General features: G+C 47.2%; 1 protein-coding gene across 1 annotated transcript; it reads left to right on the top strand.

Annotated features, from left to right (window-relative positions):
- The first annotated feature begins 4,324 nt into the window (after nt 1–4,324).
- Nucleotides 4,325–6,688, top strand: LOC145338094 (putative G-protein coupled receptor 139). The gene is made up of 2 exons (XM_080182879.1): nt 4,325–4,496; nt 5,793–6,688. The coding sequence occupies exons 1-2, from the start codon at nt 4,325–4,327 to the stop codon at nt 6,686–6,688; spliced, it is 1,068 nt and encodes a 355-aa protein (XP_080039005.1).
- The last annotated feature ends 9,438 nt before the right edge of the window (nt 6,689–16,126 follow it).

Here is a 16,126-nt window from a genome sequence, read left to right as displayed (position 1 = left end):
GACTGATGTATGAGGAGAGATTGAGTGGGTTCGGATCATATTCACTGGAGTTCAGAAGGATGAGGGAGATAATAGAGACTAATAAAATTCTAACAGCACTAGACAGGGTCAATGCAGGAAGGATGTTCCCGATGGTGGGGGAGTCACAGTCTGAGGATAGAAGGTATACTGTTTAAGACAGGGATGAGGAGACGTTTCTTCACCGAGATGGCAGTCAGCCTGTGGAATTCGCCACCACAGAAAGAATTGGAGACCATTTGTTTTCAAGAAGCTGTTCAATCTGGCACTTGGGATGACGAGAGAAGGTGGGGTCAGGATATTGAAATCGATAACTTGGAGTACTGTGCACAGTTCTGGTCACCTCACTACAGGAAGGATGTGGAAGCTATTGAGAGGGTGCAGAGGAGATTTACAAGGATGTTGTCTGGATTGGGAGGCATGCCTTATGAAGATAGGTTGAGGGAGCTGGGACTCTTCTCCCTGGAGAGATCAAGGTTGAGAGGCGACCTGATAGAGGTTTATAAGATGTTGAGAGGAATAGATAGGGTGGATTCTCAGAGGCTATTTCCCAGGGCTGAAATGGTCACTACGAGAGGACACAGGTTTAAGGTGCGGGGAGGAAAGTACAGAGGAGATGTTAGGGGTAAGTTTTACACTCAGAGGGTGGTGAGTGAGTGGAATCGGCTGCCGTTGGTGGTGGTAGAGGCGAACTCGCTGGGGTCTTTTAAAAGACTTCTGGATGAGTATATGGGGTTTAATGGTATTGGGGGTTATAGATAGGCCTGGTAGGTAGGGATAGAAACGGTGCAACTTGTGGGCCGAAGGGCCTGTTTATGCTGTAGTGTTCTATGTTCTATGAATAGTGGAGCAGGCTCGAAGGGTCCAATGGCCTCCTGCTGGTACAATTGTTCTATCAGTCTTGAATGGAGGCCTCCAGGTTGCCCAGGCCCTGCCTGTTGGCCATCCCCTCCCACCTGATAGGTTTGATTTTCTGATGGAAGCCCGTGTGTAACGGTGTTTGCTGTGGAGTCTCCGGTCAGTGGCTGGGTTCCACATAGCCTTGTGGCAGTTGGCAGCTGGATTCAGTGGCATGGCGGATCAGGGTGACAGGGGTCTCTGTCGCCACTTTCTCCCACGCTCGTTGCCATCGGGGACAATGACTGCCCTGCCATTGAGGGCATCTTGGATCTGGAACCTTCCACTCGATCCTACAACCTTGGCACAACCAAGTATGTGCCTGCATTCCGAGCAGCATTGCTGTTCCTCTTCATTGGCACTCACAAGCCCCTTCCAGTCTAGCAACATGACAGTCTTTGCAAAAGTGATGGGGCTGACCTGAAACCACCATCCATGCTGATAAAAGACAGTTAACATCGAGCCTGGGAACAGGAGGAGGCCAATTTGCCCTTCGAGTCTTCTTCATCATTCATCACAATCATGGCTGACAATCCAACAGCCTTTTCCTGCCCTTTCCTCCATGTTATAAACTACAGGATTCCTACAGTGCGGAAAGAGAATCAGAATCAACCCTCAGAAAGAGCAGATCTCCCAGGCCCACTCCCTGCCCTAACCCTGTAGCCCTATGCATTGATCATGACCAATTCACCCAACCTCCGCACCTTTAGACATTCAGGGGCAATATAGCATTGCCCATTGACTTCACCTATACATCTTTGGACACCAAGGAGAAATATACAATGGCCAATTCACCTAAGCTACAGATAATTGGAAAATAAGAAGCCATTTACTATGGCCAATCCACCTAATTTACATATTATTGGACACTAAGGAACAATTTATAATGGCCAATCAATTTAAACTATACATCTTTGGACAAAGGAGGAAACTGGAGCACCCAGTGGAAACCCATGCAGACACGAGGAGAATGTGCAGGCTCCACACAGACTGAGGTGGAATTGAATCTGGGTCCCTGACACTGTGAGTTAGCAGTGCTTACCATGCATCTCACCTTCTCCCCCCTCCAACACCTTCACCTAAGTGGCAGATCTAACGGCTTCTTGGAAACATCCAATATTTCAGCCTCAACTGATTTCTCATGCCTCAACCAACCATCATCCCGGTACCTAAGAAAAGCCAAGCCATGTGTTTTAATGACTATCGGCCAGTGGCTCTGATATCCATCATTAGGAAGTGCTTCAAAAGGCTAGTCTTGGCACAAATCAGTTCCAGCATCCCAGACTACCTGGATCCATGACCACCACAACAGGTCCACAGCAGACACCATTTTCCTGGCCATTCACTCAACGCTGTAACACCGACATAACAAGGGCACCAATGTCAGACTACTATTGTACTGACTACAGCTCAGCCTTCAACACCACAAAACTCATCTCCAAACTTGGTGGCCTGGGGCCTCGGCTCAGGGGACAGGAATGAGATATAGAGTCTGGTGACTGGTGCGGCAACAATAATCTCTCCCTCAATGTCAACAAAACAAAGAAGATAGTCATCATCTTCAGGAAGCGTAAAGGAGAACATGTCTCCGTCTGCAGCAATGGGGATTAATATGAAAGGGTCAAGAGCTTCAAGTTTTTAAGTAGCAGATCACCAGCAACCTGTCCTGGTCCCCTGATGCTGACAGTATAGTTAAGAAAACCTACCAATACCTTTACTTTCTCAGAAGACGAAGGAAATTTGGCATGCCAGCTACGAATCCCAACAACTTTTATAGACACACCGTCAAAAACATCATTTCTGGCTGTATCACAGCTTGGTGTACCTCCTGTTCTGCCCAAGACCACAAGGTACTAAAAAAGGTTGCGAATATAGCCCAATCCATCATGCAAACCAGCCTTCCAACCACTGACTCTGACTACACTTCCCGCGACATTGATAAAGCAGCCAGAATACTTCAGGACCGCACGCACCCCGGAAATTCTCTCTTCCACCTTCTCCCTTCTAGAAAAAAGATACAAAAGGCTGAGGTCAATACCAACCACCTCAAGAACAGCTTCTTCCCTGCTGCCATCAGACTTTTGATTGGACTTACCTTGCATTGAGTTGATCTTTTTCTGCATCCGAGCTATGACTGTGACATTATGCTTGGCACCCTTGTGTTTCCATCTCTGTGAGTGGTGTGTTTTTTGTCTGTATAGCGCACAAGAAACAATATTTTTGATTGTATACTAACACATGTGACAATAACAAATCAAGTCAAATCAAACCTTTGGCAAAAAAAACTCCCACAAGCTGGCCATAGCCTTTTGGGAAGAAATTTCTCCTTGTCTCAGCCATAGGCACAGTGGGTAACACTGCTGCCTCACAGTGCCGGGGACCTGGGTTCGATTCCCGGTTTGGGTCACTGTCTGTGTGGGGTTTGCATATTCCCCATGTCTGTGTGGGTTTCCTCTGGGTACTTCAGTTCCCTCCCACATTCAGAAACATGTGCTGGTTAGGGTGCATTGACCTGAACAAGCACCAGAGTGTGGAGACTAGGGGGATTCCACAGGAATTTCATTGAAGTGTTAATGTAAGCCTACTTGTGACTCTAATGAATAAACTTAAACTTTAGCATCATAGGAGGCCCACAATGTGGAAGGAGGACAATTGGCCTGTCGAGTCTTCACTGACCTGTCTGACATTGCGTTCGCACAGGTCTACCAGGAGCCCAATCCCCTAACCCCACTCACTCAGCTCGCAAATCCCCTAACATTTACAATGGCTAATTCATCGAACCTGTGTATCTTTACAACAAGGGACAGTTTAGCATGGCCAATCCAGCTAATTTATACAGCTTTGGATACTCAGGCGTAATTTAGCATGGCCAATTCACCTCACCTGCACATCTTGAGACAAGAAGGGGCAATTTAGCGTGACAAATCCATCCAACCCACACATCTTTGGACACGAAAGGGGCAATTTATCATGTCTAATCCACCTAATCTGCACATCTTTGGAGTGTGGGAGGAAACTGGAGCACCCGGAGGCAACCTGCACAGACACAGGAAGAACGTGAAAACTCCACACAGTCACCCAAGGTCTTTCATTATTATTGTCCCACTCTGAATTTGGCTAGTCCTCCTTCAATAAGTATATAGCTTTACTGTAGACTTATTGAAGGAAAAGTATCTGTGCACATTTCTGTTGGGGTTCTGGAAATTTGATTGTGTTACCAAAGGTGCAGCAGTTCCCCTGGTCTTTGGGGAGCTTTCTGATGGCAATTCCTCCAATGATATTCAAACTCTTTGTCTGAAAGTTGTTTACTTCATTTTGCTCAGTGTCTGGAACTAAACCCAATCAACGTGGGACGTGAAGCTCGAAGTGCATCTGTCCTCTCCTTGATAAGTAAGGAGGAATCTTCTCAATGTGTCAGTTGGGGAATGGTGCCAGCATCGACAGCAACCATCCAGATATCCACTCTCATCTGAAGGACAGCAGAATGTCTCTTGGTTACTTGACCAAGCTGAAGATCTTGGGGGTGATCAATGATATTCAGAAGTATTACTACCCAGTCTTGGCTGCAGTTGGTGTCCCAGGTGAGTTACTATTTTTCAGGTTGGAGCTTCTGGAAGGGAGTGTGTGGCAACTTGGTCTTCATTTATAGCTTTTTATTCCATCATTTCTCATCAGTTTTTGTCACCAGGGAAGTCATAAATACGTGATACAAATTAGAACACTTTATCTATTTTCTCCCTCTTCGTTTCTTTCTCTGCAGCGAACCTACAGTTTGTCCTTGGCTTTCTCTTTTTTTCTCTTTTTCTTCTCTCTCTCTTTCTCTCTCTCTCTTTCTCTCTGCCCCCCACCCCACCATCTGTTTTTCTCTCTAAGTCTCTTTCTTTCGATTTTTTTCAGCTTCTCTTTGTGTCTCTTGTTTTTACTCTCTCTCTCTTTCTCCATCTCTCCCTCTCTGTCTCTCTCTGTCTCTCTCTGTTTCTCTTTTTTTCTCTCTACCTCTCTCTGTCGCTCTTTTCTCTCTGTCTCTTTCTTTTCTCTGTCTCTCTTTCTTTTATCTCTATCTCTCTTTTCTCTTCGCCTCTCTTCCTCTCTGTTTCTCTTTTTTTCTTTCTGTCTCTTCTCTCTCTCTGCTTCTCTCTCTCTGTCTCTTTTTCTCTCTCTATTTCTCTCACTCTGTCTTTTTCTCTCTCTGTCTTTATCTTTATCTCTCTCCCTCTCTTTGCCTCTCTCTTTCTGTCTCTGTCTCTCTCACTGTCTCTCTCTTTCTGTCTCTCTCTCTCCCTCTGTCTCTGTCTCTCTCTCTCTCCCTCTGTCTCTGTCTCTCTCTCACTCTCTCAATTCCAGAGTCACCACCCTTCGAGAGAAGTAGTTTCTCCTCATGTCTGTTTTAAATTTGCTATCCCTTACTGTAAAACTGTGACCACTTGTTCTAAATTGCAGCGTAAGAGGAAATATCCTCTCTATGTCTAAGTTGCCAAGTCTCCTGTTCATCTTAAATACCTCAGTCAGTTCTCCTCAATTAGATATTGGGGTGGCGCAGTGAATGGCATGGCTGCCTCACAGCGCAAAGGACCCGGGTACAATTCCTGGCTTGGCTCACTGTTTGTGTGAAGTCCACATGTTCTTCTCGCATCTGCATGGGTTTCCTTCCACAGTCTAAAGAAGTGTGAGTTAGGCTGATTGTCGATGTGAGTATCAGGGGACCAGCGAGGGTAAATGCACGGGGTTCAGGGGCCAGGTCTGGGTGGGATTGTGGTTGCTGCAGACTAGATGGGCAGAATGGCCTCCTCCTGCACTGTAGGGATTCTATGATTAACAGGAACATCATTGCGGTGTTAATGTGACACTAACGAATAAACATTTCTTCACACTTCAAGTTAACGTGGTGACGATTGCGATCTTGTCTCGGGGGAAGTGTGGTCTCTCCAAATGTGTCACTCTCTACCTGGTTGCGATGGCTGTGGCTGACCTGCTGGTCATTATTTTCGATCTGATACTGAGGCACATACCGATCGTTTATCGGGAACAATTTTATTTCCTGCGGAACGTCAGGATCTGCAATATCCACGCCATCGCCCTTTATGCTGTCACTGACTGCTCTGTCTGGTTCACTGTCACTTTCACCTTTGACCGCTTTATCGCCATTTGTTTCCAGAAACTGAAAACAAAATATTGCACTGAGAAAACAGCATCCATCATTTTAGGAACCGTGACTGTGGTGAGCTGTTTGAAGAACACTTTCTGGTATTTTCTGTATTTAAGTGAATATTGGCTCTCTAATAGTCCCTGGTTTTGCACTGTTAAGTTTAATGTGATTAATTCATTGGTTTGGGCTGTGGTAGAGTTCATGCATTATATTTTAACACCCTTCCTACCCTTTTGTTCCATTGTGTTGTTCAATGCCTTGACCGTCAGGAGCATTTTAATTGCCACGAGAGCCCGCAGTCGACTCCGAGCTCACAACAGTGGTGAGAAACCCAGTGACCCCGAGGTGACCAACCGAAGAAAGTCCATGATTTTACTCTTTGTCATTTCAGGGAACTTCATGCTCCTCTGGGTGGTGTTCATGGTCTGTTCTATCATGAGAAGATTGGATTATTTGGGATATTATGTTTCCCTGCCCACGTTTATCACAGAAATTGGTTTGATGCTCCAACTCCTGAGTTGTTGCACAAACACATTCATTTACGCAGTGACCCAAAGGAAATTCAGAGATGAGTTGAAGCATGGAGTGGAATACCCTTTCAAAATGATGGTCAAATCAATTTGTTAATAAAGACTCATTCATTTATTGCTCTTATTATTATGTAAAATAAACCCCCAGGTATATGATTGTTTTTTTCCTGTTTTGTCGCACAAACCTTTCCTCCCATAAAAGGTCATTAACACAATGGTGAGAAACATTGTAACCCTTGAATGCTACGCTGTCTCCCATGAAAAAACAAATCCCTCCACCTCGTCCAGAGCCAAGTTTGACTTCTTTATCTGTGCTTTTAGCATCAATGTCGCTGTGAAACAATGGTTTTCACTGCTACCTCAGAGTGCCAGGGACCTAGACTTATTCCCAACTTGGCTCACCATCTGTGCAGATTCTGCATGTTCTCCCCGTGTCATAGTGGGTTTCCTCCGGGTGCTCTGATTTCCTTCCAAAATCTGAATGAGGTATTGGTTAGATGAATTGATCATGCTGAAATGCCCTGTAATGTCCAAGGATGTGCAGATTAGGGGGATTGGTCACACTAAATTACTCTTTACAGTCTAAATGTGTGCAGTTTAGGTGGATTGGACATGCTAAATTGCCCCTCGGTGTCCAAAGATGTGCAGATTATTTGCATTGGTCATGCTAAATCTCCCTCACTGTACCCAAACAGCCACCTGAATCTGGTGACTAGGAATTTCATAATAATTTAGTTGCAGTATTAATGTAAGCCTAGTTGTGACACAAATAAATAAATAGATAACCTTGCAAACCTCATTACTGAGCTTGCACATGGCATTGCACATGGAAGGGTCTCTAGAGCAGTACGTAACCAGCCCGACTAGGGGAGGGGCTATACTGGATTTAGTGTTGGGAAACGAGCCGGGGCAGGTGGGAGAGGTAGAGGTAGGCGAACATGTGGCTAACAGTGACCACAAGTCCGTCTACTTTAGGATAAAAATGGAAAGGGACGAGTGCCGTCCGAACGGGAGGGTGCTGAACTGGGGAAAGGTGAGCTATAGCAGGATTAGGAGGGAGCTGCAGCAAACTGATTGGGAGGGACTGTTAGCTGGCAAGTCCACGGTTGGCAAGTGGGAGGCTTTTAGGGACAAAATGAAATGGTTGCAGGGGAGGTTTGTTCCGGTTAAGCGAAAGGATGGGAAAGGTAGGATTAGAGAGCCGTGGATTACGGGGGATATTGAAGACTTGGTCAGGAAGAAGAGGGAGGCTTTTGTTAGGTCGAAACGACTGGGTACGGAGTGTGCGCTGGAGGAATATAGAGAGAGTAGGAGGGAGCTAAAAAGGGGAATTAGAAGGGCGAAGAGAGGGCATGAGATGGCTTTGGCTGGTAGGATTAAGGAAAATCCAAAGGCATTTTATTCCTATATTAGAGGCAAGAGAGTAGTTAGAGGGAAAATTGGTCCTCTTAGGGACAAGAGTGGAGAGTTGTGTATTGAGTCGGAGGGAATGGGGGAGCTCCTGAATGAATATTTTGCGTCGGTATTCACGAAGGAGAGGGGTTCGGAATCGTGCGGTCTCTTGGAGGGAGCGGAGGTTCAGTTGCAGGATATAGTTATTACGAGAGAGGAAGTGCTAGGGCTTTTAGGTAGCGTAAGGACGGATAAAGCTCCGGGGCCTGATGGTATTTATCCCAGGCTGCTTAGGGAGGTGAAAGATGAAATTGCTGGGCCTCTGGCGCACATCTTTGTCTCTTCTTTGGACACAGGTGAGGTCCCAGAAGACTGGAGGGTAGCAAATGTGGTCCCGTTGTTCAAAAAAGGTAGTAGGGATAACCCTGGGAATTATAGGCCGGTGAGTTTGACATCGGTGGTAGGGAAATTAATGGAAAAAAATACTTAGGGGTAGGATGTATGAGCATTTGGAGCGTTGCGATCTGATTAGGGATACGCAACATGGCTTTGTTAGAGGGAGGTCTTGCCTTACGAATCTGGTGGAATTCTTTGAGGAGGTGACAAAAACGGTTGACGATGGGAGAGCCGTTGATGTCATCTGTATGGATTTCAGTAAGGCGTTTGACAAAGTCCCTCACGGTAGGCTGGTAGAAAAGGTTAAGGCGCATGGGATACGAGGCCATGTAGCTAGGTGGATTGAGAACTGGCTGGGTAATAGGAGACAGAGGGTAGTTGTGGAGGGGACCTTGTCGGGCTGGAGGCCAGTGACCAGTGGTGTGCCGCAGGGCTCGGTACTGGGACCTCTCCTCTTTGTGGTCTACATAAATGACTTAGAAGAGGGCGTAGGTGGTGTGATCAGCAAGTTTGCTGATGACACCAAGATGGCAGGGTTGGCGGGTACCGAAGTGGATTGTGAGGTGATACAACAGGATATAGATAGGTTGGTGCAGTGGGCAGATAGGTGGCAGATGGCATTTAATCCTGACAAATGCGAGGTGATGCATTTTGGAAGGAATAATGCAGAGAGGAGCTATGTGATAAAAGGTAGGCCGATTAGGAGTATAGACGTACAGAGAGACCTGGGAGTGCAGGTCCACAAATCCATGAAGGTTGTGTCACAAGTGGAGAACGTTGTTAGGAAGGCTTATGGGATGTTAGCCTTTATAGGAAGGGGTATAGAGTATAAAAGCTGCCGTCTAATGCTTCAGTTGTACAGAACGTTGGTTAGACCGCATTGGGAGTACTGCGTCCAGTTCTGGTCACCTTACTACCGGAAGGACGTGGAGGCTCTGGAAAGGGTTCAGAGGAGGTTTACCAGGATGTTGCCTGGCGTGGGGGGACTGGGTTACGAGGAAAGGTTGGAGAAACTGGGACTATTCTCCTTGGAAAGACGGAGATTGAGGGGGGACATGATAGAGGTATATAAGATACTGAAGGGAATAGACAGAATCAATAGTGAGAGACTGCTCCCTAGACTGGGTACAAATACGAGAGGTCATCATTTAAGGGTGAGGGGGGGAGGTATAATTTGGAGGTAAGAGGAAGGTTCTTTACACAGAGAGTTGTGGGGGTCTGGAACGCGCTACCGAGTAGGGTGGTGGAGGCAGGAACGTTGGACTCGTTTAAGATGCAGTTAGATAGGCACATGAGTGAAACAAGAATGGAGGGATATGGTAGGGGCTATTAAATAGGGTTAAAACTCGGTAGACACCGGAAGGGCAGGCTGTAAGATTAATATTTTTGTCTTTTTATTCCACAGGTGGAGGTCCACCTCGTGTCAAACGAGGGGCATGCACACGGTGGGTCGTGCGTGGGCTGCTCTTGGAAGTTCCGGGAGTGGCCTAGTACTTCGTGTCGGTGTGTGTGCTTGATCCTGGACCGGTAGACGGGCGCCGCAACAGCTCAGGGACTATCACTGCTAGCTGTGCAGATACATGGATTTGGGCCTGTGTCTGTGGGAGTTTGCACATTCTCCCCGTGTCTGCGTGGGTTTCCTCCGGGCGCTCCGGTTTCCTCCCACACCCCAAAGATGTGCTCTTAGGCTGATTGGTGTAACAAAATGGACACTATTCTCCCCTGAATCTGGCTAAGTTAGGGGTCCCATTCGTAGACACACAGGGTAGAATAGGTGTAGGAGGATGCGGCGGCGCGGGCTCGTTGGGCCGAAGGGCCTGTTTCCCGTGCTGGGTTGTTCTTTGTTCTTTGTATTGTGGGGGGAGGAGGAAGAAGGTGACATGTTGAGTGACACCACAGTGATTAGGCATTAAATGCACCAGTACGCCATTCACTCCCTGGAATCCCAATTCAATCTGATCATGACCGCTTTCATCTCGGACTCATCTCCACTTTCCTGTCTGTTTTCCATAACCCTTTAACCCCATTACTGATTAAAAATCTGTCTCCTCCTTCAACCTTCTCAAAATCCCAGCATTCACTGCGCTCTGGGGTAGAGAATTCCACAGACGTACTAGCCTTTGAACATAGAACATAGAACATAGAACATTACAGCGCAGAACAGGCCCTTCGGCCCACGATGTTGCGCCGACCAGTTACAAAAACAATGACCCACTAGCCTATACCAATCCCTTTTCGTCCATAAACCTATCCAGAGATCTCTTAAACGCCCCCAAACTAGACGCATTTACAACTGCAGCAGGCAGGGCATTCCAATCCCTCACCACCCGCTGGGTAAAGAACGTACCCCTGACATCCGTCCTGTAGCTACCCCCCCTTAATTTAAAGCCATGCCCCCTCGTGCTAGCTTTCTCCATCCGAGGAAAAAGGCTATCACTATCCATCCTATCTAAACCTCTAATCATCTTATATGTTTCAATAAGATCCCCTCTTAGCCGCCTTCTTTCCAACGAAAACAACCCTAGATCCCTCAGTCTCTCCTCATAGGACCTCCCCACCATACCAGGCAACATCCTAGTAAACCTCCTCTGCACCCTCTCCAACGCCTCCACATCCTTCTTGTAATGCGGGGAGAAGTAGTTTCTCCTCATTGGTTTAAAATCTGCCACCTCTGATCCTGTAGGTGGGCACGGTGGCAGAGTGGTTAGTACTGCTGCCTCACAACACCGAGGACCTGGGATCGATTCCTGCCTTGGATCACTGTCTGTGCAGTGTCTGCACATTCTCCTCGTGCCTGTGGATTCCGTCGGGGGCTCCGGTTTCCTCACTGGAGCCTTGATGTAGTGGTTAGTGCATTGGCCATGCTAAAATCTCCTTTAGTGTACCTGAACAGAGTGCGTGTGGTTTCACACTAACTTCATTACAGTGTTAATGTGAGCTTACTGGTGACACTAATAAATAAATATTAAACTTTATGAATCAAAATGTCACGGGAACTGGAGTATGGAAGGGTAGATGCAATGTTACTGGAAATGTTGTTGAATTATTACCTGCAGTTCTCTATCTGTTCTTGGCCTGACACCTAAGAAGGTCATGTTCCTGTTGAAATGTTCGAGGAACAAGATCCACCAGTGTTATTTCAGGCCATCAGTGTTAAATTAGGAGCATGGGAGTCATTGTTCTACGGTAAGAGGATAGTAGAGTCATTACATAGAAACACTGAGGCAATTACACAAGAACATAAGAAATAGGAGCAGGAGTAGGCCATCTAGCCCTTCGAGCCTGCCCCGCCATTCAATAAGATCATGGCTGATCTGTCGTGGCTCAGTTCCACATTCCCGCTTTCTCCCCATAACCCTTAATCCCCTCGCTTATCAAAAACCCATCAACCCGCGTCTTAAATATATTTAGCGAGGCAGCCTCCACCACTTCAACGGGCAGAGAATTCCAGAGATTCACCACCCTTTGAGTGAAGAAGTTCCTCCTCAACTCCGTTCTAAACTGCCCCCCCTTTATCTTGAGGCTGTGCCCCCTAGTCCTACTGTCCTTTCTGAGTGGGAATGAAGATGACAATACTTTTATTTCATTGTTTTTTTTATTATTTCATCATTGTACAATTTAACTTAGATATTAACCATGGAAGAGTTATCTGTACTTTCACAGTCTTTATTGATGAACACAAGAAGGATTGATCAATAAGAATTGTTTCACAAGATCATCACAGCTGCTCACTCCCAAAATGTATTTTTGCCTCTCACCATGGGGTTATTCCACACTCTGAGTCCAGCTTGTTCACACAGTCCATGTTGACCTTGAAGCGGACAGCCAAACAGACAAGGGGTGTGAAATGTGTCAATTGAAATTTCAGGGGACTGTGCCAACACCTTTTAGAACATGTCTTCCTGCTTAGAAAGGACAGCAGGACTCGAGGGCACAGCCTCAAAAGGAGGCGGGGGAGAGGCAGTTTAGAACAAAGAACAGATCTGTGGGAGAAAATGGAGGCCTTTGACTGAAGATGCGAAGACGTAGACTTAGGCCTCCATATATAGAGAACAAAGAACAAAATCAGCCCAGGAAACAGGCCCTTCGGCCCAACGAGCCCGCGCCGCTATCTCAACACCACCAGTCCCCCTCTCCACCAACGACCCCTGTCTAATGTTTTATGGCCATCCAGATTGAGGGAAACTGATTTAGGGACAATTTATTACCTCCAATCAGCCTAACAGCACATCTTTGGGGTGTGAGAGGAAACCGGAGCACCCGGAGAAAACCCACGCAAGCACAGGGAGAATGCGCAAACTCCCACAGACACCGGCCCAAATCTGTGTGTCTGCACAGCAATCAGTGATAGTCACTGAGCTGTCGTCTTGCCCAGTATCTGGTCCAGTTTAGGCACACACTAACGACATGAAGCACTAGGCCAATCTCGAACAACCAAGAGCAGCCCCAGTACAACCCATCGCCTGTATGCCCCTCGTTGGACACAAGGCGGACCGACTTAAAACCTGTGAATGAAAAGAGAAAAAACATTATTATCATACTATACCCATTTACATTACCAGGGACGCCCCAATGCTAATGACCCTTATTTAAAACAATCTCCTATATCCACCCATCTCCAACCCACTCATGTGCCTGTCTAAGTTACTCTTAAACAACTCCAGCATGCCTGCCTCCACCACCTTGGCAGAGCATTCCATACCCCCACTACCCTCTGTGTGAAAAACCTCCCTCTAATATCTGTGTTGTACCTCTCCCCCCTCACCTTAAGTCCATGGCCCCTTGTCCTACGTGACTCTATTATAGGAAATAGCTTACCTCTGTTCACTCTATCTATACCCTTCATAATCTTATATACCTCTATTAGATCCCCCCTCAGTCACCGTCTTTCAAGGGAAAAGAGCCCCAATTTATTCAATCTTTCCTCATACCCCAGTCTTTCCATACCAGGCAACATCCTGGTAAACCTCCTCTGCACTCTCTCCAGAGTCTCCACATCCTTCCAGTAGTAAGGCGACCAGAACTGTACACAGTACTCCAAATGCGGCCCAACCAACGTTCTGTACAACTGCAACATTAGACTCCAGCTCTTATATTCTATACCCCTTCCTATAAAGGCTAACATACCGTAGGCTTTCTTCACCACACTCTCCACTTGTACTGCCACCTTCAAAGACTTGTGCACTTGCACCCCCAGGTCTCGCTGCGATTCTATACTCCTTACGGGCTTACCCTTTATCATATAACTCCCCCCTACATTATTCCGGCCAAAATGCATCACCTCACATTTATCCGGATTAAACTCCATTTGCCACGTATCTGCCCAATATACCAGCCTATCAATATCCTGCTGTATTGCCAGACACTGGTCCTCACTGCCCGCCAATCCAGACATCTTGGTGTCATCAGCAAATTTGCTGATCACACCACCTACTCCCTCTTCCAAATCATTTATATACACTACAAAGAGAAGAGGTCCCAGTACTGAGCCCTTTGGCACACCACTAGTGACAGACCTCCAGCTAGAAAAGGACCCTTCCACTACTACTCTCTGTCTCCTCTTTGCAAGCCAGTTCTCTACCCATCTAGATACCTGGCCACGTATCCCATGTGCCTTAATCTTTTCTACCAACCTACCATGAGGGACTTTGTCAAACGCCTTACTGAAATCCATATAGACGACATCAACGGCTTTTGTCACCTTCTCAAAGAATTCTACCAGATTCGTAAGGTAAGATTTCCCCTTTACAAAGCCATGCTGCGTATCCTTAATCAGATCGCAATGCTCTAAGTGCGCATACATCCTATCCCTAAGAATCCTCTCCATCAACTTACCTACCACTGACGTTAAACTCACCGGTCTATAGTTACCCGGGTTATCCTTCCTACCCTTTTTAAACAACGGTACCACGTTAGCTATCCTCCCGTCCTCTGGGACCTCACCTGTGTCCAAAGAAGAGACAAAGATTCGCGTCAGAGGCCCAGCAATCTCATCCCTCGCCTCCCTAAGCAGCCTGGGATAAATGCAGTCAGGGCCTGGAGATTTATCAGTTTTAATGCCCTCTAAAAGCCCTAACACTTCTTCCCTCGTAATCGATAGATCTTTCAATTGGTCTACCGCTCCCTCAATGACCCTACTAGACATCAAGCCCCTCTCCTTCGTGAATACCGACGCAAAGTATTCATTCAGGATCTCCCCCATTCCCTCTGTCTCTAAGCACAATTCCCCACGTCTGTCCCTGAGGGGAACGATTTTACCCCTAGCCACCCTTTTGCTCCTAAGATAGGAGTAAAACACATTTGGATTCTCCTTAATCCTACCTGCCAAATTTCAGAGAAACTCTGAGACCAGAGACCCAGAGACCCACAGACTCTGAGACTCTGAGACCTAGAAAACCAGAGAACCAAAGAACCAGAGACCCAGAGACTCTGAGACTGTGAGACTCTGACAAGCTGAGACTCTGAGAGACTCTGAGACCCAGAGGCCCAGAGACCCACAGACTCTGAGACTCTGAGACCCAGAGACACTGAGACTCTGAGAAACTCTGAGACCCAGAGACTCCGAGACCCAGAGACTAAGAGACTCCGAGACCCATAGACCCAGAGACCCAAAGATTCTGACACTCTGAGACCCAGAGACCCAGAGAATCTGAGAAACTCTGAGACCCAGAGGCCTAGAGACGGCGAGACCCAGACACCAAGAGACTCCAAGACCAAGAGACCCAGAGACTCTGAGACTCTGAGAAACTCTGAGAATCTAAGACTCTGAGACACAGAGACCCAGAGACTCTGAGAATCTGAGACCCAGAGACTCTGATGCTCTGAGACTCTGAGACCCAGAGGCCCGAGACTCTGAGATTCTGAGACTCTGAGACTCTGAGACCCAGAGACCAAGAGACTCTGAGACTCTGAGAAACTCCGAGACCCAGAGACTCAGTGACTCTGAGAGTCCGAGAATCTGAGACCCAGAGACTCTGAGACACAGAGACCCAGAGACTCTCAGACTCTGAGAAACTGTGAGACCCAGAGAACCAGACACGCTGAGACTCTGAGACTCTGAGACCCAGATACTCTCAGACTCTGAGAAACTGTGAGACCCAGAGAGCCAGAGACTCTGAGACTGTGAGACTGTGAGGCACAGAGACACAGACACGCTGAGACACACAGACCCAGAGACTCTGAGACACAGGCACAGAGACCCAGAGACACTGAGGCACAGATCCAGAGACCCAGAGACTCTGAGAATATGATACCCAGAGACACAGAGACCCAAAGACTCTGAGACTCTGAGACATCATGAGACCCAGAGACTCAGAGACCCAGAGACTCAGAGACGCAGAGACTCTGAGACGCAGAGATGCAGTGACGCCGAGACTCTGAGGTTCTGAGAATCTGAGACACAGATACAGAGACCAGAGATACTGAGACTCTGAGACTGTGAGACACAGAGACACAGAGATTCAGAGACTCACAGACTCAGAGACTCAGAGACATTGACACACAGAGACACAGACACACAGAGAATCAGACACACAGAGACACAGAGACTCTGACACTCTGAGACTCAGAGACACAGAGACTCACCGACGCAGAAACTCATAGACACAGTGACGCAGAGACACAGAGACTCTGAGAATCTGACACTCTGAGACACAGAGACCCAGAGACACAGAGACACAAAGACCCTGAGACACAGAGACACATGGACACAGAGACTCTGAGACTCAGAGAGAGACAGAGACTCAGA

Source organism: Carcharhinus amblyrhynchos, unplaced genomic scaffold, assembly GCF_965287045.1.
Source record: "Carcharhinus amblyrhynchos unplaced genomic scaffold, sCarAmb.v2.hapA scaffold_96, whole genome shotgun sequence".
NCBI lineage: Eukaryota > Metazoa > Chordata > Chondrichthyes > Carcharhiniformes > Carcharhinidae > Carcharhinus > Carcharhinus amblyrhynchos.
This window is presented reverse-complemented; position numbering and strand designations above follow the sequence as displayed.